Genomic DNA, 27128 nt, shown 5'->3' on the forward strand with positions numbered 1-27128 from the left:
AGAAGAGTGAAGCTCTATCTCAAAAAAAAAAAAAAAAAAAGGCAACATGAAAAAGATTGTTTATAAAAGATACTCACCATAGGCCGGGCGCGGTGGCTCAAGCCTTTAATCCCAGCACTTTGGGAGGCCGAGACGGGTGGATCACGAGGTCAGGAGATCGAGACCATCCTGGCTAACACCGTGTAACCCCATCTCTACTAAAAAATGCAAAAAACTAGCCAGGCGAGGTAGCGGGAGCCTGTAGTCCCAGCTACTCGGGAGGCTGAGGCAGGAGAATGGCGTAAACCCGGGAGGCGGAGCTTGCAGTGAGCTGAGATCCGGCCACTGCACTCCAGCCTGGGCGATAGAGCGAGACTCCGTCTCAAAAAAAAAAAAAAAAGATACTCACCATACACACACACAAAAGCAGAAAGAATAAGAGTATAAACAGTGTTTTAATTATGTAAGTGAGGACAACAAAGAAAAAACCCTGAGTTGTTACAAGCATACCTCCTACTCCAGGCACCAAATTTGGCGCAGTAGTACTCTGCCCAGCAGTGCCACTGGCAGCACTACCAGTAGTGCCACCCACAGTGCTGGCAGTGCCGCTGGAAGCTGATGAACTCTGGGAAGTCTGTGGAGCCCATGGATTGGGTAGTGGATCTCTATTTTCTGTACGGGAAGGTTGACTACCTTCACCAGAGGATGTATTGCTCACCAAGGAAGCAAATGGATTACCACCAAACTGTAATAAAGACACAAAAATCACAAATAATAAGCTTTTGTTTTAAATAAGACACGAAACTTTTTTTTTTTTTTTTTGAGAGCGGGTCTTGCTCTGTCACCCAGGCTGGAGTGCAGTGGTACGATCTCGGCTCACTGCAAGCTCCGCCTCCCGGGTTCACGCCATTCTCCTGCCTCAGCCTCCCAAGTAGCTGGGACTACAGGTGCCCACCACCACGCCCAGCTAATTTTTTGTATTTTTAGTAGAGACGGGGTGTCACTGTGTTAGCCAGGATGGTCTCGAGCTCCTGACCTCGGGATCCGCCCGCCTCAGCCTCCCAAAGTGCTGGTATTACAGGCATGAGCCACCGTGCCCGGCCACTAAACTTTTTAAAAACTGAAAACCACATTCCTCATATAAAAGCTACCCTCAGTCATACACATATTTGTGTTAAAACAGAAGCTACTCCTTGGCCTGAACCTTGGAGCCAGTGGATCACCTGCTCTTGTGCAGCACTCAGCATTGGTTCCTGAATATCTGTGTACATGCGCCTTAAAGCATTATATCCCCCCGGGATGCTTTCTAGGTTGCTCAAGGCTCGGTCCTGGTTCCTCATCATTTCCTGCATCATTGCTGGATTCCTGGCAAGTTCCAACGTCTAAGAAAAAGATTTCCGACAAAATTAAAAAAGAAAAAAAAAGGCATTGAAATACACATGAATTACATGAATTACTTTATTAACTGCCATTAAACAAAGTTTATGGGAGGCCACTGTTTTGGACCAGCCTCCTGCACTATGCCCCAACAGACCAGACCAAACCAAAATGGAGCTACTTGTGCCAAGTGCCATGTAATCAAGTCAACTATGAAAAGGGCCAGTTTCCCCCTCAAAACCACAGTAAGATGAAGTTAACGTGAGTCACTGTAACAAGAAAGAGTTCCTTCCATTTTAACCCTATTAGGAAAGTAACTTTGAAACGACCCATCTGGCTTTTTGTTCGTTTTTGCTTTCTTCAGCCCTTTTATGCCTATAAAGCCAACCTCTTCTGCTCAGCTCATGGGAACACTCTATTTTATAAAATGAGGTGTTGTCTGATTCTAGAATCACAAATAAAAACCAATTAAAGCTTTAGAGTTGTTGCAATTTTGTATTCAATATACAAGGCAGGAGATTATTTTAAATAATCCCTGGTGTATTTCACCTCAAAAAAGGAACTTAGAATTCAAATAATATAAAGAAGGAAGCACTTTGTTATGAGTGAATTTCCCATCTCCAACATTGGACTTTTTGATTCTTAAGCCTTTAAAATAAACTATTTACAAAGATCCCTCAATTTAACAGAAAATTCAGAGTTCAAATAGCCAAATTAGGGCTTTGTTGAGTTTTCTTAAACAAAGATAAGGATTTCTCTCTTTAGCTTAACCATACATATAAGACAATCTCGTTAATCATAGAAAATTAAATAACAAATACATCATTTTTTAGCTAAACAAATTGAAAGAACTTTCCACATACTTGTCTCATTATATCTGGATTATTCAACATATGACTGATTTCTGGATTTCTCTGTATCAACTGCTGCATTTGTGGATTGGCCATAATTAATTGTCTCATCAGGTCAGGATTTGAGAGCATGCTCTGAACAAAGGGATTTTCCATGATCTGGACCATCATTTCAGGGTTAGACAAAAGTTGTCGCTGCATCTGACTCTGCAGTTCAGAGAAGTTGGTAGTATTCAAACCCAAGCTACTCAGACCTGCAAGTCCCCCAAGGCCACCTAAGAAGACAAAGGGCAAAAACATACAAATCGAAGTCAGAAAATGTATCATTAACATGACATAAACTATGAAGATGCAAAAAAGTATTAGTTGACCCAATAGTCTATCACAAGAAATCATTTAAAAACAAATCGAATACCTATTACTAATATTTAACTCCTATCATTGAAATTAGCCAAAAATTTACACTTTGGTTATTAAATTTAAGTAATAAAATCAACAAAATATATTTTCATGTGTGTAGTATAATACATAAATATATTTGGTCTTTCTCCTTGATCCTGAGTTACTAAAACCTTTGGAATTTTCTGAGTGACAGGAGTATCTTTTATTATTTATTACAAGCCCTTTTTGATAATTATGCTAATGAAGTGACTTAGGCCCCTGGATAGCCTCAGAAAGGAGCTGGTCACCAGAAAGACAAAGTGATTAAAGGGCTGAAACTTTCAGCCCCACCCACCAAGAAAGTGAGGGAAGGGAGCTGGAGATAGAGCTCTATGCAAATTCTTGAACAATAAGATTAAGAAAACTCAACATGAAAAGCACATCTGAGTGTTAGGAGAGTTGTGCGCTGAGGGGACCTGGAACCTCTGAGCTGAACTTCCAACCCCCACATACCTTGTGCCCTTATAATTCTCTTTCAAGATTTGTCTGTTTCTGAGTTGTATCCTTTATAATAAACAGGTAAACGTATAAGTGTTTTTTTGAGTTCCAGGAGCCATTCTAGCAATTATTGAACCTGAGGAGGAGGTCAGGGGAACCCCTAATTTAGAACTGGTCAGTCAGAAGTACAGGTGGCCTAGAACTTGTGACTAGTATCTGAAGTAGGGGCAATCTTGCAGGACTAAGTCTGCTAACTTGTGAGATCGGATACTAACTGCAGGTAGGTAGTATCAGAAAAGAAACTGAATCTTGGACACAGAGCTGGTGTTGGACAATTGGCTGGTGTCAGAAAAAAACACTCCAGAATATGCCAGCTAAAGGAAGAAATAATAAATACACACACCAGACTATACTTCTAATAATCTTTCCAAAGGACTAGTTTAAGTTCTATTAACAGGAAGCAGAATTCACCTATAAACTCTGGGTACAAAAGGGCTGATATTGCCAATCAAGGATACAGGAAGCCAGGGAACACCTGGAAATAGATTTCTCTTTGGAGGACTTAAACCAAGGAGAAACCTAACAGAGCAACAGGATGACCAAGTGCTTACTTTGGTAATCACAAAGTGTTTACTTTGTAAAATTACATAACCAACCAAATGCATTCATTCCTCACTTACTGAGTACTTTTTATATATGCCAGAGACTGTGCTACACATGTATTGAGAATAAGGCAAAGAGAAAGACATTCTCAGAACTCAATCTAGTGGGAAAGACAGACAAGAAAATAAATGTCTACACAGATGTTAAGTACTTCAGTAAAGAATATTCACAGGATATTATGGTAATATAACCTAAGTGGAATGGCTACTTTCAGAAGAAGAGACAACACTTAATGAGTCTGGAGCATAAATACTTTGGCAAGGAAACATAAAGAAGGTTAGGAGGGGGACTGAATAATAGGCACAATGAACACTATATACAAAAAGCACAGAGATAAATGTATTAATGCATTCTTGAAACCACAAAAACTTCAGTATGACTAACTACAGTAGCAGACTGCAGTGCTCACCAAACATTTCATTTCGCACCCTTATTCTTTCTTTTGCACTTGGACAGGCCTATGTGAAATGACAAAGGACTACAAGAAATGGTATGTGCCACTTCTGGTCAAAGTATAGCAGGTTCAACTTAAAACCCTTTAGCTGTCTCTTCTGCCATGTTCCAAACGGTAGAGCTATAATACAGCAGAATGAAAACTTTCATTACCTTGACTTTCATTACACCGCCACGCCTGGCTAATTTTTTGTATTTTTAGTAGAGACGGGGTGTCACCGTGTTAGCCAGGATGGTCTCGATCTCCTTTGTGTATCACTAAGAAAGAATACTGCTAACTGAATTGATGTTTTCTTGTCACTTAAAAGGTTTATTTTACACTTAGTGAAAGAGCTCCTTTAGACTTACATGGGTGTGGGCACCTTACAAACTGGTAAAAAGCAAGTAGCATACAGAAAAATGTAGCAAGAAATGAAGCTTTGTTGTAACAAGCCACTGAGTTTGGCTATCTATTATCAAAAGATAATGGATAACAGCACTTCGGCGGATCACAAGGTCTAGAGATCTAGACCATCTGGGCTAACACGGTGAAATCCTATCTCTACTAAAAATACAAACAAATTAGCCGGGCGTGGTGGCACACTCCTGTAATCCCACCTACTCGGGAGGCTGAGGCAGGAGAATCGCTTGAACCGGGGAGGCGGAGGTTGCAGTGAGCCGAGAATGCACCACTGCACTCCAGCCTGGGCAACAGAGCAAGACTCTGTCTCAAAAAAAAAAAAAACTCTTCCACAGAACCTCAATACATAAATCTAACACAGGCCAGGCACAGTGGCTCACATCTGTAACCCCAGCATTTTGGATGCCAAGGCAGGACACCATAAGCCAGGAGGCTGAGACTGCAGTGAGCTATGATGGCACCACTGCACTCTAGCCTCAGTGACTGAGCAAGATCCTGCCTCTCTTAAAAAATAAAACAAAACTAATATAAGAAAAGCAAAAGCAGTTTTAGGCTAGGCTGGCTTCCCAGACCCCTTTCCATGTGTTCAGGACAGTTACAAAATAACTAATGCAGTCTGATTCCTTCCTTTTCCTAATGAAAAAATTATGATTCAGGGACGCTGGCTTATGATTAATAACCAGCTAACAGAGCAAGATTCCGTCTCAAAAAAATAAATAAATAAATAACCAGCTAATCTTATTCATACTAAATTATGTGGTAGTCAGATCAGGTATACACACACTACATCTCTTTCATTATTAAAAAGAAAGGCACTGATTTGTTTTTCTAAGACCACCAGAGTGGGCACAAAAGAACCAGCGAGTAGGCAAGGCTAAAAGCAAAACTGCAAATTTATTCTTTGGTCATCTAGCTTCAGGGACCGGAGCTAGGGGTGGGGGGGCGGAGTTTCTAATACAGTCCCGACAAGAGTGGGGGCTGAGAAAGCCCGCCCCTGGCACATCTGCTGGGAGCGACTTTTCTAGGAGTGCAAGGGCAATAGCCGGGGCACGGGCATGTCGGGGGAGGGGGGCCGCTCCGCAGGTGCCACCAGGTAAATCTTGGTCTCCTCGGATTGACATCACCTGGTGCATGCCTGATTAATCTGCACCTTCCCGGGTGTCAGCTGCATTCTCGCACACACGGGAAGAGTTGGTGGTGAAGAAGAACCCGGAAGTGCACCATCCTGCCTCCGTTAGTCCAAACAGGCACCAACTCATATGTAAGAATATCCATATCCCTACCTATTTCCTTAATATCTACAATTATAGGAATATATAAGTTATTTTTTTAAATTTTTGTTGTTAAAGTGACATAACGTTTTATTTTCTCATTTTATCTGAAACTACCCAGGAAGGGAAAGGAGTATTTTTTCCCATCCCTATTGGGATGACTAAAGACACTTACCTAAACCAAAAGGGTTGCTAGTAGCAGAACCAGATGTCGAGTTACTATTAGGAGTTGATGATGTGGTAACATTGCTTCCAGCGGTATTTGTTTGCTGAGCTGAATGATCCTGAGGCCTAGGGAAAATAATTAATCACAGAGTAAGCAGTAGAGCTGATTATTTTTAAAAGAACCACTGAAATCCTGACATCTAGAAATAAAGAGTAAACTCTCAGACCAAATCATATTATCACTTAGTAAAAAGCCTGCGAAAACTAAGCATTAGGAACAAAAAGAACAAAATTAAATAAAATCCTACAAAATATGCTGCAATTGCCCCTCCTCTCTGAGTATAATGTACATAAATATTTCATTAGTTTTAATCATATTGCTTATGTAAGAGAGGGAGACAGGTTATTTCATAAGAGGGAAGTCAGTGACCAGTTACACCCACAAAGTTTGACTATAAAAAAACTTCTTTATCTTGGCCAGGTGTGGTGGTTCACGCCTGTAATCCCAGCACTTTGGGAGGCCAAGGCAGGTGATCACCTGAGGTCAGGAGTTCAAGACCAGCCTGGCCAACATGGTAAAACCCTGTCTCTACTAAAAATACAAAACTTAGCCAGGAGTGGTGGCGCATGCCTGTAATCCCAGCTACTCAGGAGGCTGAGGAAGGAGGATTGCTTGAACCCAGGAGGTGGAGGTTGTAGTGAGCCAAGATTGCACCACTGCACTCCAGCCTGGGCGACAGAGCGAGACTCTTTAAAAACAAACAAACAAACAAACAAAAAAACCCACAACTTTTTTATCTATCCCCGTCTCGTTCTTAAGGGTTATGAGCCAGTTTTACTCAGGCCCCTGAAACTCTTGAAAACAATAAAAAGTGAGAGACTTCACCAAAAGAAAGCCAACAAATCAATATGATTAATAATTACTACTTTTTTTTTTTTTTTTAAAAGACAGAGTCTTGCTCTGTCACCCAGGCTGGAGGTGCAGTGGCATGATTTCGGCTCACTGTAACCTCCCCCTCCCAGGTTCAAGCGATTCTCCTGCCTCAGCCTCCTGAGTAGCTGGGACTACAGGTCCACGTCACTGTGCCGGGCTATTTTTTGTATTTTTAGTAGAGATGGGGTTTCACCACGTTGACCAGGTTGCTCTGGAACTCCTGACCTCAGGTGATGCCCCCGCCTCACCCTCCCAAAGTGCTCAGATTACAGGTGTGAGCTACCGTGCCTGGCCTATTATTTAGTATTATCTCTAAAAGGAAATAAGCCAGGCAAGGTGGCTCACGCCTGTAAAGCCAGCACTTTGGGAGGCCTGACCTGAGGTCACACGTCCATGACCAGCCTGGCCAACATGGGGAAACCCCATCTCTATTAAAAATACAAAATTAGCCGGGCGTGGTGACACATGCCTGTAATTCCAGCTACTTGGGAGGCTGAGGCAGGAGAATCACTTGAACCTGGAGGCAGACGTTGCAGGGAGCCGAGATCGCGCCACTGCACTCCAGCCTGGGTGATAAGAGCAAAATTCCGTCTCAAAAAAAAAAAAGTAAAGAAATAAAGAAAACCTTTCCATATGATACCAGACAAGAGTTTTGAATCTCACTCATTGCTTCTTTCCCTGACTTTAGCTAAGCACACATTTTTCCATTTTAACATCTCTGAAATCAGGATCTGTCTTCCAATTGCTGACAGCCAGGCATCAACTACATTCCTGCACATGTAGTCTACATGACTTCAACTGAATGCCTGGCTACACTGTTGTACCATACATGACAGGCTTAATTACCACATTAAGTGTCTTCAAAAAAATTACACCATTAATCGGCCCTGAGAGAAATTACCATGTATTCAGAATAGCACCAAAATAGAAGGAATATTTTGAATGAGTAAAGCAAGTATTTGCTGTTGGTGAATACCAGCATAAAAACTTACAGAATGAGTGTTAATGGCTTGGAACAAAATCCTGGAGAAAATACTGGAGAGCTCTCTTAAGAAATGCTATACCACCAACACTCTTGACAGAACAGAGTTTGATGCTATATGAAAAAATATGGACACTGACAACTAAGTCTTTGTATGTTATGCAAGAGTGATAGGATAAAATTCCATACCCACGTAAGTCTAAAGGAGCTCTTTCACTAAGTATAAAATAAACCTTTTAAGTGACAAGAAAACATCAATTCAGTTAGCAGTATTCTTTCTTAGTGATACACAAAGGTTATCTCTTTAAAACTGGTGGTGCCAGCTGGACACTGTGGCACACACCTACGGTCCCAGGTTGACATGGGCGCATCACTTGAACCCAGCCAGGGCAACATGGCATGACTCTGTAGCTTAAAAAAAAGAAAAAAAGTTCCTTAGACTTAATGAAATATGATTATCAATTTGTGGTTTGCTAAGGAGAAAAGTCACTCACGATCTTTGTCTAAAAATTTCCTCACTAAAAGAAAAGCTGGGCCTGGCGCGGTGGCTCACGCCTGTAATCCCAGCACTTTGAGAGGCCGAGGCGGGCAGATCACGAGGTCAGGAGATCGAGACCATCCTGGCTAACACGGTGACACCCCGTCTCTACTAAAAATACAAAAAATTAGCCAGGCGTAGCGGTGGGCGCCTGTAGTCCCAGCTACTCAGGAGGCTGAGGCAGGAGAATGGCATGAACCCAGGAAGCGGAGCTTGCAGTGAGCCAAGATCTCGCCACTGCACTCCAGCCTGGGTGACAAAGTGAGGCTCCGTTTCAAAATAAGAGAGAAAAGCTAAAAACTTGCTTGTTCTAATGCAAGTAATTTAGGTATAATAACTAAATACCAATGAACCTTGTAAAATATGAAATGGTTATCTGACAATCGTGTAAGCATTAACATGGAATCACTTTTTAAAAAAAAATCATTATCGACAGCAAGGAAAGAATTTTAAATGTTTAAATATTAATGACAGGGAAACTAATTTACAGGCAACACTAGTTACTTTTAGAAGTATGAACATTTATCCACGATTTTAAAGCTGTACATCTTCCAAAACCATACCTGTTTTGTGTTTTAATGACAAGGTGAACAGTAAGTCCATCATGAATTCCATGCTGACTCAAGGTATCTTGATCTTTCAAAATTTTTCCAGCAAATATCAACACAAGTTGGTCAGTATGCGATTTAAAACGTTTAGAGATTTCTTCCTTAAACTAAATAAAAATAAAGTAAGTATGTATTACAGTTGTTTGCACAGCACCATACAGTCTAGTTCTAGAGGTACCTCATAGAGGCCACTACTACAGACACTACAGTTGAAACACCATAATGCCAATGTTCCAGGAGGCTGAGGCAGGAGGACTGCTTGAGCCCAGGAGTTCAAGGCTGCAGTGAGCTATTATCACACCACTGCACTCCAGCCTGGGTGACAGAGCGAGATCCCGCCTCTAAAAACAAAACAAAACAAAAACTCCCCAATTCAAACAATATAGAGATGCGTCCTTCTTATGTCAGTATCTTGATCTTAGTAAGAAATGATTATCACTTCATCTCTAACACAAAGGTCTTATCATAGTGCACATATCCTATGTTCGATCCTCTGCTAAGGCCTAACAACGCATTGCTTCCCAATATCCTTATTCTTTTTATGTCGAGACCAAATTTAGTTCGAGCCACAATTAGCTCTTACTATGTCCAAAATAATCTATTCCTCAGACTTCTATCTTCAGTCCTGTTCCTTTCTTTCTAGTTGAATATAGTATACACAGCCAATCTCATATTCTTGGCCTGGGGGTGGAGTAGCTCTAATGCAAATACCCCAAATCTAAAATGCACAAACATCCAAAACTTTCTGAGCATCCATGACACCCAAAGGAAATGCTCACAGGAGCATTTCAAACTTTGGATTTTCACATTAGGAATGCTAAACCAGTAAGTATATAAAGCAAATATTCCAAAAAAAAAAAAAAAAAAAACTGAAATCTGAGACACTTTTCTGGTCCCAAGTCTGTTTAAAAAAAAAAAAAAAAAAAAAAAAGCTTTTGGATAAGGTATACTTAATCTGTATTATACTGACCATCCTTCCCACTTATTTTAGTCAATATTTATTAACAAGCAGTACTACGGAAAATCAAAGATAAAAGACACAACTCTTTCCCTGATGGTGAACAGTCCAATGAGAGTCAAGTAAAACCATGAAGTCCACAGGAAGCATAAAGGGAAGTCAGAGAAGGCTTTCCTAAGTGAAAACTAAAGAAAGACTACAAAGTAGCCAATAAAACCTGAAGAAAGGCTTTCCGGGGACCAGACATATAAAATCAGACAAGAGAAAAGAGCGTCATGCTATAAAGAAAAACTTACTTATACTATTCTCAGATCTTTACCAAAATCACCAGTATGCTTAGGTTTTACCAGACTGCCCAAATAGGAAAGCTTCAGAGTGGGCCCAGGAATCTACATTAAAAGACTGGCTCAGGAAATCAGTCCAAATTCAGAAAAGAATCACATCTTCAAACTACTCTACCTCACTGTTCCACAGCAGTGGATCTCAATAGATGAGGAAACTGCTGCCAAGAAGGTGTTTTGGAAATACATAGGGGCATTTTTCTGGTTGTCAGGCTAAATGGAAAGACATTAAATGATAGAATGTCTGAGATTTAAAAAATCTTATGGGGACAAGGAAGGGAAGGCATATATAAAAAACACGATAAGCTATGTATCATTGTTGAAAATCAGAGATAGGTACATGAAAGTTCCTAACACTCTACATTTGTGTATGAATAAAATTTTCCATAATCAAGTTACAACAGCCAATGTAAACAACTGGTTTTTAAAAAATCTACTTTACCTTTGTCAACTCCCATACACATTGCTAACATTTTGAAAAATACCAAAAAAAGCATAAAGATAACACAAAATTAACTTCAGTAAATATTTTGAAACTTTTCCATCTGTATTTTCTTTCCTTTATTTGAAATCATACGATACATAATCCTTTTATCTAAGACAAGCAATTTCCAAGTAACTAAGAGAAAATCTTCATAGAACACCATTTGCATGATATTCTATATCTAGAAACAGGTCATAATTTAACTATCCTCCCATTATTAGACACCTCCTTTTCCCTTTAGTAGCCATCCGAAATAATAATATAATGAATGGCAGAACACATGGTTTGTAACGATTAAACGAGAATGTACATAAATGCAAACATCAGGTATATAGGCAGTAGTCAATCAATGGTAGCTACTACTATGCCAGTTCTCTTAATACTCAACAATTTTGTGAGGAAGAGAGATTTTAATCCTATTTCGGACACAGAAAAAGAGGTTACAGATGTCTCCCTTCCCCCCACACTGACACAGCTAATAAACTGGGAGTTAGGATTCAAACCTAGATTTGACTTCAAAGACAAACCTATCCAGATTAACTATTTTTCATATGCAAAATGAGGGTAAAACTAGATTTGTGTTTCTTAACCTTAAACTCAGAAATCCTTTCCAAAATCTTTGATATCCCTCGTTATTCTGAAATAAATGACTTAATTATTGAACATACAGTTATACAGCATTTTATCACATTTTAGAATTTGAAGGTAAGATGCTAGATTAAAGACATGCATCTGGCCGGGCGCAATGGCTCATGTCTGTAATCCTAGCACTTTGGGAGGCCGAGGCGGGCGGATCACAAGGTCAGGAGATCGAGAACATCTTGGCCAACATGGTGAAACCTCGTCTCCACTAAAAATTCAAAACTTAGCTGGGCATGGTGGTGCGTGTTTGTAATCCCAGCTACTCAGGAGGCTGAGGCAGGAGAATCGTTTGAACCTGGGAGGCAGAGGTTGCAGTGAGCCGAGACTGCCATTGCACTCCAGCCTGGGTGATAACAGCGAAACTCCGTCTCAAAAAAAAAAAAGCATCTCTCCTTACATCCTTTCAAATACCCACAAAAACAATAGAATTTTTTAAGTTTTATGGAGACATAACTCATACCACATAATTTACTCATTTAAAGTATACAATTCAATGGTTTCTGGAGTATTCACAGATATGTGTTAGTCAATTTGAGAACATTTTCATTACCTCAAAAAAAATCTATACCCTACAGCTATCACCTACCTATGCCTCATCACTTCCAACCGTAAGAAACCAGTAATTTATACTTTCCGTCTCCATAGAAGTATTTCATATAAAGGTAGTATTATAACATATGGTCTTTGTGACTAGCTTCTTATACTTGGCATGTTTTCAAGATTCACCCATGTCATAGCATGTGTCAATACTTCATCCCTTTCTATGGCCAAATAGTATTCCATTGTATGGATATACCACCTATTTTGTTTATCCACTCATCAGGTGATGGGCATTTGGGTTGTTTCTACCTTTTGGCTATTATAAACAATGTGATACATTTATCTCAGAGAAATTGACAGACTAAATGGGCAAAAATGAATTAGTAAAAACAAGAAAAGATATGAACAATTAACATATGACCTAACTGGGCATGCATAAACCATAACCCAACAACTGCAGAATAAGCATTCTTTTTAAGTGCCTTTACTAAATTTGACTACATATCCTGGGCCATAAAGAAAGTCAGCATATTTCAAAAAATTAAAATCTTACCAAGTTGTACTCTGTGACCACATGCAATTAAACTACCAAAAAGGTAACAAGAAATCAAGTGTTGATCAATTGGAAAAGATGACCTAAGTGGGATACAAAAAGACCTAACCACTGTTTTAAAGGGGCACCATATACTGAACTATCATTAGCAGAGTAAAAAGATAAGCCCTTAAAGAGACAATTTGCAACATAACCAGCACAGCTCAAATCCAGATTTCATAAATTTCTACAAATCACCAAGCAACACAACCCAACTAAAAAAAGGCCAAGAAATTGAAATAGGAATTTCACAAAAATGAAACCCTTTACATTTAGATGACAACACAGATAACGTTAAATTAAAACCAGTGACAAATGCACTGAAGGGATCAGTTTAAGACTGAGTGTTACACAGGATGCAGAGCAACTGGAAACCACACACACTGTGGGTACAAGTATAAATCAGTACATTTTAGAATAACATTTTGCAAGAGAAGTTGAACATATGCTTACCCTATGACCCAACAATTCCACTATTTAACAAATTACATGTCCACAACAAATACATCAACAAATACAATCAAGAACATTCGAACCAACATTACTCATATTAGCCAAAAACTGAAAACAATCCAAACGTCCCTCAACTGTAGAATAAACTATAGTGCAGTCATGTAATAGATTACTCCCAATGACAACAAATGAACTACTGCCACATATCATCATGGATACCTCAACACAGAGCAAAAAAGCCAATCACAAATGAAGATAAATTGTATGATTTCATTTATATGAAGTTTTTTGTTTTTTTTAAGGGTTGGGAACAAAATCCATGGTGTCCAAAGCGAGAATAGTGGTAACCTTAAGTTTGCAAGTGACTTCTTGGGAGTTCATGTCATGTTCTACTTTCTTGACCTTTAGGCTAAAACACAAACCTGTACATTTATGATATATGTATTCTTCTATGCTCTACTTTCATAAAAATAGTTTTAAAAGTTGACCGTGAACTTTTAAGCTGCAGCAGGGGCTGGGCGTGGTGGTTTATACCTGTAACCTCAGCACTTTGGGAGGTCAACATGGGAGGACTGCTTGAGTCCAGGAGTTGGAGGCTGCAGTGAGCTATGATCGTGCCACTGCACTCCAGCTTAGGCAACAGAACCAGATCCTATCTCAAAAAAAAAAAAACAAAAAAGAACAGAAACATCGGGAAGTCGAAACACAGGTAGCCTGCACTCCCAAGTATTTCAATTTCAAATTATTCCCTTCCCCAAAGCTAAAATATGCCTCACTGAGGGCGGGTGCACTGGCTCATGACGGTAATCCCAACACTTTGGGAGGGCAAGGTGGGTGGATCATCTAAGGTCAGGAATTTGAGATCAGCCTGGCCAACATGGTGAAACCCCATCTCTACTGAAAATACAAAAATTAGCCTGGCATCGTGGCACACGCCTGTAACCCCAGTTACTCGGGAGGCTGAGGCTTGAAAATCACTTGAATCCAGGAGGAGAAGTTGCAGTGAGCCAAAAATCGCGCCACTGCCTTCTAGTCTGGGTGACAGAGCGGGACTCATCTCAAAAAAAATATATATATATACATATATATATAATACATACACATACGTCTCATCTTGGGCAGGTCAACTGAAAGGAAATGAAATGAAGAGAACTTAGTTTTAGGTAGCAGATCAGACTGGATATAAGACATGAAAATGACAACAGAGATAATCACCGAAGGATAAAAGATCATCCATTAACATAATACGTGGCAGAGACAATTAAAACCTGATATCCAAAACAGCTATAATCTCAAAATCTAGTAGAACAGCAATGAATATAGCTCAGTTGAACCTCTGGTAACATTAGACATAAAGACAGGAGTCTCCTAACCATGAGTTGTCAGCATCAGTACCTGAAGGATAATCAGGGCTTTCTGGACAGACTAAGGGCTTCTCTACGGTGTCCTAGATGCAGAAGAGTAGGACACTACAGTACACATTCAAAAATTACTTCCATTAATCATTATTATACAGCTATGCTGTACCTAGCATCACACACACATTTTCACATTCATTTCTTACAACAAAACCTCAAGAAACCAAACCAAAGTCCTGACAGATATGTGAGAAATCATGTTCACTCACAAATTTACAGAGCTGTTGACAATTAATGTCACAGATACTGGGATCCTCCAGCCTCATGGGACTCTTGGTTCTGGAGGGACATCTTAATCCTGAAGTACGAATTTATGGCACTTCATGCTGAAAGTTGGAAAACACGTTAAAAATGGTGATAGCATACAGTATAGTTCTAGGGAACTACAGAGAACTGCATACGACTACCATTTATAATTCAGTTCTTATTTTAACTTTCAAACAACCAAGGTCACCTAATTTAGATATTAGAACCACTTCCAAGTAGAAGACTACTGTTAAATTGATTTGTTCTGAGTAAAAATGATACAAAACTTGGAATGAGCAAGCAAAAACCAAGAGATAAACAACTGTGTGTGTAAGTTCAGCTATCGGCCATTCTATTTGAAACCAAGATAAATGAATCTTAAGTTTAATTGTACCATGCCAGATATAGTACACTTCTCCAAATAAACCATATTTTATGGTTTATTAATTTAACAAAATTAAATCAAGTTAAATAATGTAGTATTTTTATCTAAATGGAATTTGTCCTACAGCTAAAAATTCTGCATATACTTCAAATATCTTTAAACTTCTATTCTGCTTCCTACAGAATAGAGAAATAGCTTTCAGATTACACTGTCTTCAAAATTTCTAGAAATTTTCTCTAACATTTGAACTTAACTTCCTTGTCTGTTTAATCTACACTTTTATCATACAACAGCAAAAATCAGAAGCTAAACAGTACTGATATAGAAAAACTTAATTAGCCATCTTAGAAAATCTCAAAGCTGTTTAGACAGAGGTAGCTCACTGACACTATTCCTCTGCAGAAAAATAAAACTTACTACAATTATACAAAATATTTTCGGCCAGGCACAGTGGCTCACATCATAATCCCAGCACTTTGGAAGGCCGCAGCGGATCACCTGAGGTCGGCAGTTTGAGACCAGCCTGACCAACATGGAGAAGCCCCATCTCTACTAAAAATACAAAATTAGCTAGGCATGGTGGCACATGCCTGTAATCCCAGCTACTTGGGAGGCTGGGGCAAGAGAATCACTTAAACCCGGGAGACGGAGGTTGCGGTGAGCTGAGATCATGCCATTGCACTCCAGCCTGGGGCAAAAAGAGCGAAACTCCGTCTCAAAAATATTAATAATAATAATAATAAATATTTTCATCTAGGGAATAGCCAGAACCATGAAGGAAGAATTTTGTAATTTCCATTAAAAAGATTACCTACATTAAATTATTCTTGCCCTTAAGCCTATGTGGTCACTATTAACTCAAAATTAAAGATACATGATAGAATGGGCTTGAAAGTATCCATATTTCCTATAGGATGTACATCCAACTCTGGTCTTGCACTGATAAACCTACGATAACTACAGGCCAGAGAGCTGAAAGCTGAGAATTACTAAACGTTTTCTCAAAACCATAAGAATCAAAATTCTAATGCACCTTGGAATAAGCAATTTAATGATTTCAAAATGAACCCAGCACAGACAAAACAACTTTCAGTAACCCCTCATTTTTTTCAATATCATCCAAAAGCCAGGTGTTGCACATGAGTGGATTCTCCAGCTAACTGAAGGTTACCCCTGTGTGAGCACCAAAATTGTTTTCCATTCTACTCAATGTAATTTTAACTTTTGATAATGCTGAGTTACTGGTGTGAATACCAACTGCTGTTCTGCAATATAGTGATAACTGTTCCAGACTCTCAAGGTATCCTGTATCTGTCTTTTTCTTTTTTTTTTTAACCAGACTGTCAAGTTCCTGTCTTGAAAGCATACCTTCTTTCTCCCCTAAATTTTCTATTTTTAATCTGAGGAAGGAAAGCAGCAAATAATTAAGAGTTAGAAAACCGTATCAAATAAAATGTGCAAATAATGTGAAATGCTGTCCTGAAATGAAAAAGATACAGTGTATCAACTTTATTGTGCCAATCTCAGCTGTTGAGGGCCAACTTTGCTTACTCCCTGTTCTCGACTGTTTTCGAGAAGAAAATGAGACACACATATGGAGGGAAGAGAGGAGAATCAAATTAGGAAAGAATATTTTTGAAACAGGGAGGCCTGAATTCAAATCTTGGTTTTGCTACATACTAGTTCTGTGACCTGGAGGATGTAACCTGTCTCTGAGCCTTGGTTTCTTCATCAGGATGGGAGAATTACGAGACATGGAAATTGCCTGGGCACAATTCACTCACTAAGACATTCAAATATTGCTAATCTAATTATGCAAGGATAAGCTCTAAACTGTAAACACTTTGAAAATGGAGTTAATCTAACTTTAAAAGCAACACTGTCACCCTTTACACATATTCCAAAATCCAAACATCCAAACTTGCTTTTAAACAACCATTATCTCACCCTATTAAACATCCTGGGGGGTGGGAATCAACCTATCCAAAAGTAAAATTTACTTCAGCTCTGAAGATAAAACATACACAAATTTCCCACAGAGTCACATAATAACAGCATTTAGCAAGGATTCTCTAAATAGTTATCTGAATGCTGTATTCAAATCTTTGCTATTTCAGGATCTTAAGGCAGAGATCCTTCAAGAGTCTATTTTTGAATTAGCTCCTTACTCAATATTGCTAATAACATTTGAAAAAATGTCCATAAATCATCCATATACATGGTTCTGTCAGTTATCATTCTCCAAGAGTCTGATGTTTAACCTTAAAGTTAGTAGTATGACTTAAAACATTGCATAACCCTTTATACAAGGATGCCAAGTATGAGAAAGAACCACTGAATATGTAACATATATGAGAAAGGGGCACTCTCTCATAAAACTGTACACAGCCACAAATGTTAGTGTATTGTTTAGAAAATTTATTTTTTAGAATCTCTCTGATTTAAATCTGACAGGAATGACAAACTAAATATATCACTATTCACATGCTAGGATAGATATACTTCCTTCTATTGCAAAAACTTGAAACTCAATTCACTGCTGAACAAAAGGCTGTGGGGAAAGAAACCAAGATAAGTAAATCATACAAACTCTGAGTCAGGTACTTTATGCATATGATGTCACAAAATCCTCCAAACAATCTACTGAAGCAAGTATTACATGATATGTTAAAAACGTAGCCAGTGAGGCTGAGATGATTAAAGCTCCTTACCACATCATCAGATTTCTCCAATTCTAAGGTTCACGCTTTCCTTTCTCAAAATATTCATAAGCAAACCAAAACAATAAATCACAAAAATAATTAATAACAGTCTAATGAGCTAGTTCTACATGGAAAGACTACCAAGGTAATACAAGTAAAAAGAGTAAGATAAAGAAAATTGTGGGTGGTTGACCCCATTTGCTTAACAAAAGTCAAAAATTATATATGAACATATAAATACCTTTCTGGACAGAATCACCAAAAAAAAAAAGTTAACTTTACCTTTTATGCTGAATGCCCCCCCCCCCCCCTTTTTTTTTTTTTTTTTTTTGGAGACTAAGTCTCACTCTGTCACCCAGGCTGGAGTGCAGTGGCATGATCTTGACTCACTGCAACCTCCACCTCCTGGGTTCAAGTGATTCTCCTGCCTCAGCCTCCCGAGCAGCTGGGAGTACATGTGCGCCCCACCACACTGGCTAATTTTTTTATTTTTTTAGTAGAGATGGGGTTTCACTATATTGGCCAGGCTGGTCTTGAACTCCTGACCTTGTGATCTGCCCGCTTCGGCCTCCCAAAGTGCTGGGCTTACAGGTGTGAGCCATCACGCCCAGTCCCCTTTTTTATACTTTTCAACATCATTTGAATTTCTTAATTTTAAAATAAAAATATGCATAAGGTATTTGTTAAATGTTAAAGTTATATCCTTTAAGAAAACTGGAGAGAGCTTTAAAGAGTAAAAACAAAAAAAATTACCCCCAAGTTTTAGACATCTATATAGCAGTTGCTTAACCAGTAAACCAAGCAGACTGTTGTCATATCTATAGGACATCAAACTAACTCACAGTTATATAATTATACCTGGAAAAATCAGAGTTCAGGTCTAGCAACAATATTTTGCAAATACACACATATATTTTCATATAATAAACGGAATCTGTTAAGTATGCTAATCCAATAGTCTCTGCAAAGAGCGGCAGATTCAAGTATCAACTTCAGTCTCTAAAAAAAGCTCCTAATCTCAATTTAATGGTATTTGTATAGTTTAACTTCACTTTTTATTATTATTACTATTTTTGAGTCGGAGTCTCACTCTGTTGCCAGGATAGGGTGCAGTCACGTGATCTTGGCTCACTGCAACCTCTGCCTCCCGGGTTCAAGCGATTCTTCTGCCTCAGCCTCTTGAGTAGCTGGGACTACAGGTGCGCACCACCATGCCCAGCTAATTTTTGTATTCTTAGTAGAGACGGGGTTTCACCATGTTGGCCAGGATGGTCTCGAACTCTTGACCTCATGATCCACCTGCCATCATGATTGTATACACTTACGGAGCACAATATGATACTTTGATTTATGTAAACAATGTGGAGAGATTAAATCAAGCTAATGTATCATCTCTCTTATCTTTTTTGTAGTAGCAGTTGTTGGTACAGGAAAATAACTGTAATAATGCCATCAGACATTCAAGATGACTAAGAATAAACACATTTTTCCAAAATTACATTCTTAAAATATTCCTAAAACCAGCCTATCTGGGCAACACAGCGAAATCCTGTCTCTATAAAAACAAACAAAAAAATAAAAAACAAAAAAAAGTACAAAAAATAGCTGGGTGTGGTGGTGCACGTCTGCAGTCCTAGCTTCTCCAGAAGCTGAAGTGGGAGGATTGCTTGCGCCCAGAAGATCAAGGTGGCAGTGAGCCGTGGTGGCACTACTGCATTTCAGGTTGGGTGATAGAACAAGACTGTCTAAAAAAGGAAAAAAAAAAAAAAATCCCAACTAGGTACAAAATATTACAAATAAATATTTAAAACACTATTTGGTCATTTAATAAATACTTGTCTACTCAGTATGTGCCCAGGCCACAATTCTAGGCAACATGGGATTAGAAAGTAAGCACAACAGTCCCTGCTCCTGAAGTTCTTACAGTATTGCGGGGCGGCTGGGGGGGGCGGTGAAGGAGACAATCCATATAATCACAAAATGGTATCAGAGATTATAATCAATGATCAGATATAGACTGTTACGTCCAATTACCCTCTGATGAACTAACATTTAAATAAACTTTTTTTAAAAAGATAGAGTATTGTTATGTTGCCCAGGCTGGCGTGGAACTCTTGGGCTCAAGTAATTCTCCCACCTCAGCCTCCCAAGTAGCTGGGACTACAGGCTTGAACCACCACACCTAGCTCTTCAATCCATTTTTAAAGGCTGAAAAGCCAGTCAAAGGAAAGTCAAGGCAGTTTGGGGCACTGGATCAGTGAGGCCTCCTCCCAAGTTTGTCACTGGGTTTGAATCTAGAGTCTACTACTTAATATGTGTATGAATTTGATCACATTAATAACATGAGTCTCAGTATCTTTTTTTTTTTTTAAGACACAGTTAGGCCGGGCATGGGAGCTCACACCTATAATCCCAGCACTTTCGGAGGCAAAGGCGGGCGAATCATGAGGTCAGGAATTCGAGACCAGTCTGGCCAACATAGTGAAATCCCATCTCTACTAAAAATACAAAAAATTAGCCGGGTGTAGTGGTGTGCACCTGTGATCCCAGCTACTCAGCAGGCTGAGGCAAGAGAGTCGTGTCAACCCAGGAGGCAGAGGTTGCAGTGAGCTGAGATTGCGCCACTGCACTCCAGCCGAGGCGACAGTACAAGACACTGCTTCAAAAAAAAAATTTTTTTTAAAAGACAGTTTCCCTCTGTCGCCTAGACCGGACTGCAGTGGCGAGATCTCGGCTCACTGCAACCTCTGCCTCGCAAATTCAAGCGATTCTCCCACCTTAGTTTCCCGAGTAGCTGGGACTACAGGCGTGCACCACCACACCCGGCTTTTTTTAAGTCTCACTCCTGTCCTGCAGGCTGGAGTGTGATGGAATGTGATGGCGTGATCTCAGCTGACTGCAACCTCCGCCTCCCAGGTTCAAGCAATTCTCCCACCTCAGCCTCCTGAGTACCCGGGATTACAGGCATGCGCCACCACGCGTGGCTAATGTTGTATTTTTAGTAGAGATGGGGTTTCTCCATGTTGGTCAGTCTGGTCTCAAATTCATGACCTCACATGATCCGCCCACCTTGGCCTCCCCAACTGCTGTGATTAGCGGCATGAGCCACCGTGCCTGGACAGCATCTTCATTTTTAAAAAAAAGGATAATAACAGTGTTTTCAGCATAAAGCTGTGTGACATTTTAAGAAAATATAATGCATCATGCTTTTCAAATCAAGCCTGCAATAAATATTGGCCATTATGTCATTGTCATTAGCAGCATTTGCAAAGTCCCAAAAAGGGGGAGAAAGAGCTAGTGATATTTGAGGGTAGGGGAAGAGACAATACAAACTGGTTGAAATGCAATGAAAACAGGAGAAAAGGTAGGTGGAAGCACATCCTGAAAGCTTTATTAGCTGTGCTAATTCAGTAGTCGCTAGCTACATATGGCTATTAAGCACTCGAAATGTGGCTACTTCAAACTGAGATATACTCTAAGTGTAAATTACAAAATACATTTCAAAGACTTAGTATTTTAAAATGCAAGATATTTTACAGTCTTTTTATCAATTACACTTTAAAATATTTTAGATATACTGGGTTACATAAAGCATATTAAAATTACAATAGCCAAAAGGTGGAAGCAACCCAAGTGACCAGCAACAGATCAATGGATTTTAAAAACGTGGTACATACATATAATGGAATATTATTCAGTCTTACCAAGTAAATTCTGGCTGGGTGTGTGATAGCTCACACCTGTATAATCCTAGCACTTTGGGAGACCAAGGCAGGCAGACTCCTTGAGCTGAGGAGTTCAAAACCAACATGGGCAAAGTGGCGAAACCCTGTCTCTACAAATAAATACAAAGCAGCCTAGCATGGTGACGTGAGCTTGTTGTCCCAACTACTTGGAGGGCTAAGGCAGGAGGATCACTTGAACTTCAGGAGGTAGAGGTTGCAGCAAGCCATGATTGTACCACTGCACTCCAGCCTGGGTGACAAAGTGAGACCCTGTCTCAAAAAAAAAAAAGTAAATTCTGACACATGCTACAACATAAATGAACCATGTGGACATCATACTAAGGGAAATAAGTTAATCACAAAAGGCCAAACACTGTCTTACTCCACTTATATAAAATACCTACAGTGGTCAAATTCAGAGACAGAAAGAAGAATGGTGGTTGCTAGAGGTGGGGGAATGGGGGAAATGGGGAGTTACTGTTTATATGGTACAGGGTTTCAGTTTTGCAAGATGATGAGTTCTGGAAAGGGCTGGTGGTAATGATTGTGAATGTACTTAATGTCACTGAACACTTAAAAATGGTTAACGTGATAAATTTTATGTGTGAGTCACCACTATTAAAAAATTAACTTCAGTCTTTCCTTTTTATTAAAGTGGCTAACAGGAAAATTACATATGTGGCTCATACTGTTTTTTATTTTTAAGACACCAAATCTCACACTGTCACCACAGCTGGAATGCAACAGTGCAATCATAGCTCACTGTAACCTCCAAACTCCTGGGCTCAACCCTGCTGGACTAGCTTGACTACAGGTGTGTGCCACCACACCTAGATAAATTTTTATTTTTTTGTAGTCAGGCTGGTCTTGAACTCCAGAAGCGGGAGGCTGCAGTGGGCCATGATCACTGAGCCACGGTGCTCAAGCAATCCTGCCACCATAGCCCCGCAAAGTGTTGGGACTACAAGCGTGAACCACTGATCCCAGCTCACATTGTATCTCTATAAAAAATAAGTCACGGTAAAAATTTCCAATAAGAAATGTTTTGATGAACAAGATCTAGTAACAGGAAGCCCTAATACCAGGGTAAGCAAACTTTCTGTTACGGGCTAGACAGTAAATATTTCTGGCTCTAGCAGTCACACCGTCTATTCTGAAAGGAGCCATAGATAACACACAAGCAAATGGGCACAGCAGATTTGGACTACCAGTTTGCTGGCCCCTGCCCTAAGGCACCCATTATAAGCAATGGGTCTTAAATTTTCATAAATTTTGTGAGCCAGTTTAATAACGGTATCTTGAAATCTGCCACAGTGACAATATTTACATCATGGAAATCCAGCAAACACTACAAATCAGTGTTTTTCCTGAAGAACGGGTTGATAAACCAGCATTTTCCAGCGAACCACTCACTATGTAATGAATTAACTTGTCTCCTATACATCTAAAATTATATTCATCATGAACCACCTTTGAGAGAACGGATAGCTATTCAAATCACTTTCTGTGCTCTGTGGTTCAGATGAGAATCTCCAGCTAACAAAGGTGGTTCTAGAAGAATAATGTTCCAGGCAGAGAAGCAAGAGTGAACATCATGAAGCAATCAAGAGTTGTGCTTGGAGAGTGGTGACCTAGGGGGAAGAGCTTAAGAGGAAGCTTCCACAAGAGGGCTGGAAGCTATGAGATTATGTACATACTACACTCAGTAAAGGTTCAACAATAAGTAGTTATTACTGAATATGCATTATTGTACATAATGGACTAGATTCATCTGTAAACAATTTATTGAGCCCTAGGCTCTGGTGATACAATGGTGAACAATCACAGCCCCTCTCTAAAGAGAAGGAATCACAAAAATATACAATTTTAAGTTGTGATGAATTCTTATTAAAAACAGGCTGCTGTGAGAAATCCAACAGGGGATCCCAATCTAGTCTGGACATCAGAAATAGATACTACCCGGAGAAACTGGCCTTTGCATTAAGATTTAAAGATGGAAGAGGAATGAGCAAAGAGTGTTCTTGCATTCTAGGTAACAAGAACAAACTGTACAAAAGTCCTCAGGCAGGAAAAAAGTATTAACAGGTCAAGGAACTAGAAGGTCAATGCAATCAGCCAAGCAAGCAAAGAAAGAAGGCATCTGCAGAAAATGGAGAGGGCACGGAACTGTGTTACATAGTGCCTCTCTACCCCATTATATATTCTAAGACCAACAGGGAGCTATTAGCTTTACACAGAGAGTGGCATGCTCTGATTCACATTTTTCAGAGATCACTCTTGGAATGGCTGGCAGGAGAGTTATAGAAAAGTGAGGCAACTGATCAGTAGGCTACTGCAGTTTCTAGGCAAGAGGTAATGGCAACTTAGTGGAGCCACTACCCAATATTTTAAGGACGTACTTAGGGACATGGATGCAGCTGGAAACCATCATTCTTAGCAAACTATCACAAGAAGAGAAAACCAAACACCGCATGTTCTCACTCATAGGTGGGAACTGAACAATGAGTTCACTTGGACTCGGGAAGGGGAACATCACACACTGGGGCCTATCATAGGGAGGGGGGAGGGGGGAGGGATTGCATTGGGGAGTTATACCTGATATAAATGATGAATTGATGGGTGCTGACGAGTTGATGGGTGCAGCACACCAACATGGCACAGGTATACATACGTAACAAACCTGCACGTTATGCACATGTACCCTAGAACTTAAAGTATAATAAAAAATAAAAATAAAAATAAAAATAAATTATGATTACCTCTGAAGATTGTGCTGACAGAAAATTAAATCATATGAAATATTCAATCTTGGCATGTAAAAAGCATTTAATAAATATCAGATATGTTTGTTGAAAATAAATAAATAAATAAATAAATAAATACTCCACCATAGAAATTTTTGCTCTCAGGACACCATTTTACAACTTCAGAAATCCAAAGAGTTTTGTTTATTTATAGTTGTTGGTATTTACAATATTAGAAATTAAAACTGAATAATCTTTAAAAATAAATTCATTTAAAAATAATACACTACATATTAATATAAATAACATCCTTATGAAAAATAACTATTTTCTCAGTGATAAGAGTGGCATTATTTTAAATTTTTGGAAATCGCTTTAGTCTTATAACAGAAGACAGCTAGATTTACATATCTGTTGTCATATCCCACACCTTAAAGACTCTAGCCAACTGCACTGCCCAGTTTTGAGAAAATTAGACTGGAAAATAAAAACAACGTCTCAGAATTACTATGAAAATCGTTTCATCTCATGGTCCCCTTAACAGGGTATAGGGACCCCCCAAACCACACTGAGAACTACTGCTCAAATAATAAAAGGCAAATTTGTCTAGCAGGCTTTCCAGTTTTCCTCAGAATGCCTCCAGCAAAAATAATAATGAAAATAAAAAGCAAAGTAATCACAGTAAGATACTATTTCACAGCCAATAAGATGGCTATTATCACAAAGACAGTAACAAGTGTTATTGAGAATGTGGTAACTGGAATCCTCATGCATTGCTAGTGGAAATGTAAAATGGTACAGACACCTTGGAAAATAATTTGGCAGCTCCTCATAAAGTTCAACATATAGCTTTGACCCAGCAATTTCCACGCCTAGATCTACACCCAAGAAAAATGAAAACATATGTCCTCACAAAAACTTATACATGAGTGTTCAGAGGCATTAGTCATAATAGCCAGAAAGTAGAAACAACCCAGTGTCCACCACGTGAGAGAAAAATAAAATGTGGAATGCTGTTGGCAACACAATGGAATGTTATTCGGCATTAAAAAGGAAGGAAGTACCGGCACATGCTTCAAACAGGGATGAACCTTGAAAACATTATGCTAAGTGAGAGCCAATCACAAAAGACCACATGATTCCACTTACAACAAATGTCCAGAACAAGCAAATCTATAGACAAAAAATAGATCAGTAGTTGCCTAAGGCTGGGGGGCCCAGGGAGAAACGAAGGGCAACTGTTAAAGGGTACAGGGTTTCTTTTGAGGGTGATAAAAACGTTCTAAAATTGACTACACGACTCTGTGAATGTATTACATCAATTACAGACTTTAAAATGGTGAATTGTATGGTAGGCAAATTATACTTCAATTATGCTGTTTCTTAAAGCTAAGCAATCTGTTAATCAGAATCATTAAATAATGAGTTTTTCAGCTGTTCAGTATTAGAATAAAGCATATAAGAAAACAATGATCTTAGACTTTCTTCTCAGATATCTTACTATACTGATTCACTCCAACCTTCTGGATAAGATGTTGTCCAGTAGAAATATATATGAGCCACAAGTAATTTTAAACTTTTAAGAAGTCATACTGAAAAAAAGTTTTTAATAAAAGGTCAAATTAAGTTTGATCTTTTACTTAACTCAAATCTGCAAAATACTATTTCAACACACAATATATCAAAACCATTTGTTTAAGTTATTTTGTTCATACCAAATTTTCAAAATCTGGTGTAAATTTTACACTTAACAACACATCTCACTTCAGTCCAACCACATTTTAAGTACTTAATAACCACATGTGGGTGATGGTATCAAAGTGGACAGTATAGTTCTAGATTCACACTACACAGTATAACATTAAATGATGTGTGTGATGATGACCCTAAGGCAATTCCTTATCAAAGAAAGGCTCAATTTGACTCAGTACGTTTAAATTACGTCTAAGTATATTAATATTTTCCCAGAAGTCTGCACTGACAGGAGGCACTTTCTAAAAACAAAGTATATATTGCCTGGACATTCCAAACAAATGCATTTCAAAATTTTTACACATAACCTAACAGTCTATGAAATCCCAAAATAAGCTAATTAGAAGTTATACAGAAACTCCCCTCCATTATCTGCACTAATGTCTCACATATATAACTCTCCATTCTTCTAGATGTTATCTTGCTCGTGGATGCTTGGAAATCCTCAAAGCTCTTTTCAATAGCTGATGATGAATAATTAACAAAAAAAAAATCTCATACACAGGGCCTTTGTGCCACTACACATTGATGCTTTTGTATCTATTTACTTACATACAGGTTGGGCATCCCCAATCCAAAAATATGAAATCTGAAATGCTCCAAAATCTGAAATTTTTTAACACTATGACACTACATGTGGAAAAATACCATATGTAACACCTTTGCTTTCTGATGGTTCAATGTATAGTTTGGTTCACTCATAAATTTATTTAAAATATCATATAAAATTACCTTCAGACTCTGTGCATAAAATGTACAAGAAATATAACTGAATTTCATGTTTATATTTAGGTGCCATCCCCAAGATATCTCATTATGTATATACAAATATTCCAAAATAAAAAAAAAAAAAAAAAGAAAATCCAAAATCACAAACACTTCTGGTCCCAAGCATTTCCCATAAGGGATATTCAACCTGTATTATGAAAATCTCTAATAATGACAGCACCTTGGAATACACATAGCACAGTTTATATTCTCACTACCTATTCTAGCTACCTGTAAGTAAAAACTTATGTTACTCAATTGATTCTGAGTGCTCCATG

The 27128-nt window shown here is 38.8% G+C and overlaps 1 protein-coding gene across 2 annotated transcripts in view; it reads right to left on the reverse strand.

The window, feature by feature from the left end:
• Window positions 1-27128, reverse strand: part of UBQLN1 (ubiquilin 1) — a 49492-nt gene that overhangs the window by 17489 nt on the left and 4875 nt on the right. For both annotated transcript variants that reach the window (XM_023213369.2, XM_023213370.2), the window contains exons 2-6: window positions 9056-9207; window positions 6049-6164; window positions 2220-2482; window positions 1203-1361; window positions 490-724 (exon numbers count right to left, since the gene is read on the reverse strand). In XM_023213369.2, coding sequence (XP_023069137.1) covers window positions 490-724; window positions 1203-1361; window positions 2220-2482; window positions 6049-6164; window positions 9056-9207 — 925 coding nt within the window. The remainder of the gene's footprint in view (window positions 1-489; window positions 725-1202; window positions 1362-2219; window positions 2483-6048; window positions 6165-9055; window positions 9208-27128) is intronic.

The sequence above is a fragment of the Piliocolobus tephrosceles genome, chromosome 14, assembly GCF_002776525.5.
Source record: "Piliocolobus tephrosceles isolate RC106 chromosome 14, ASM277652v3, whole genome shotgun sequence".
In the NCBI taxonomy this organism is placed as follows: Eukaryota; Metazoa; Chordata; class Mammalia; order Primates; family Cercopithecidae; genus Piliocolobus; species Piliocolobus tephrosceles.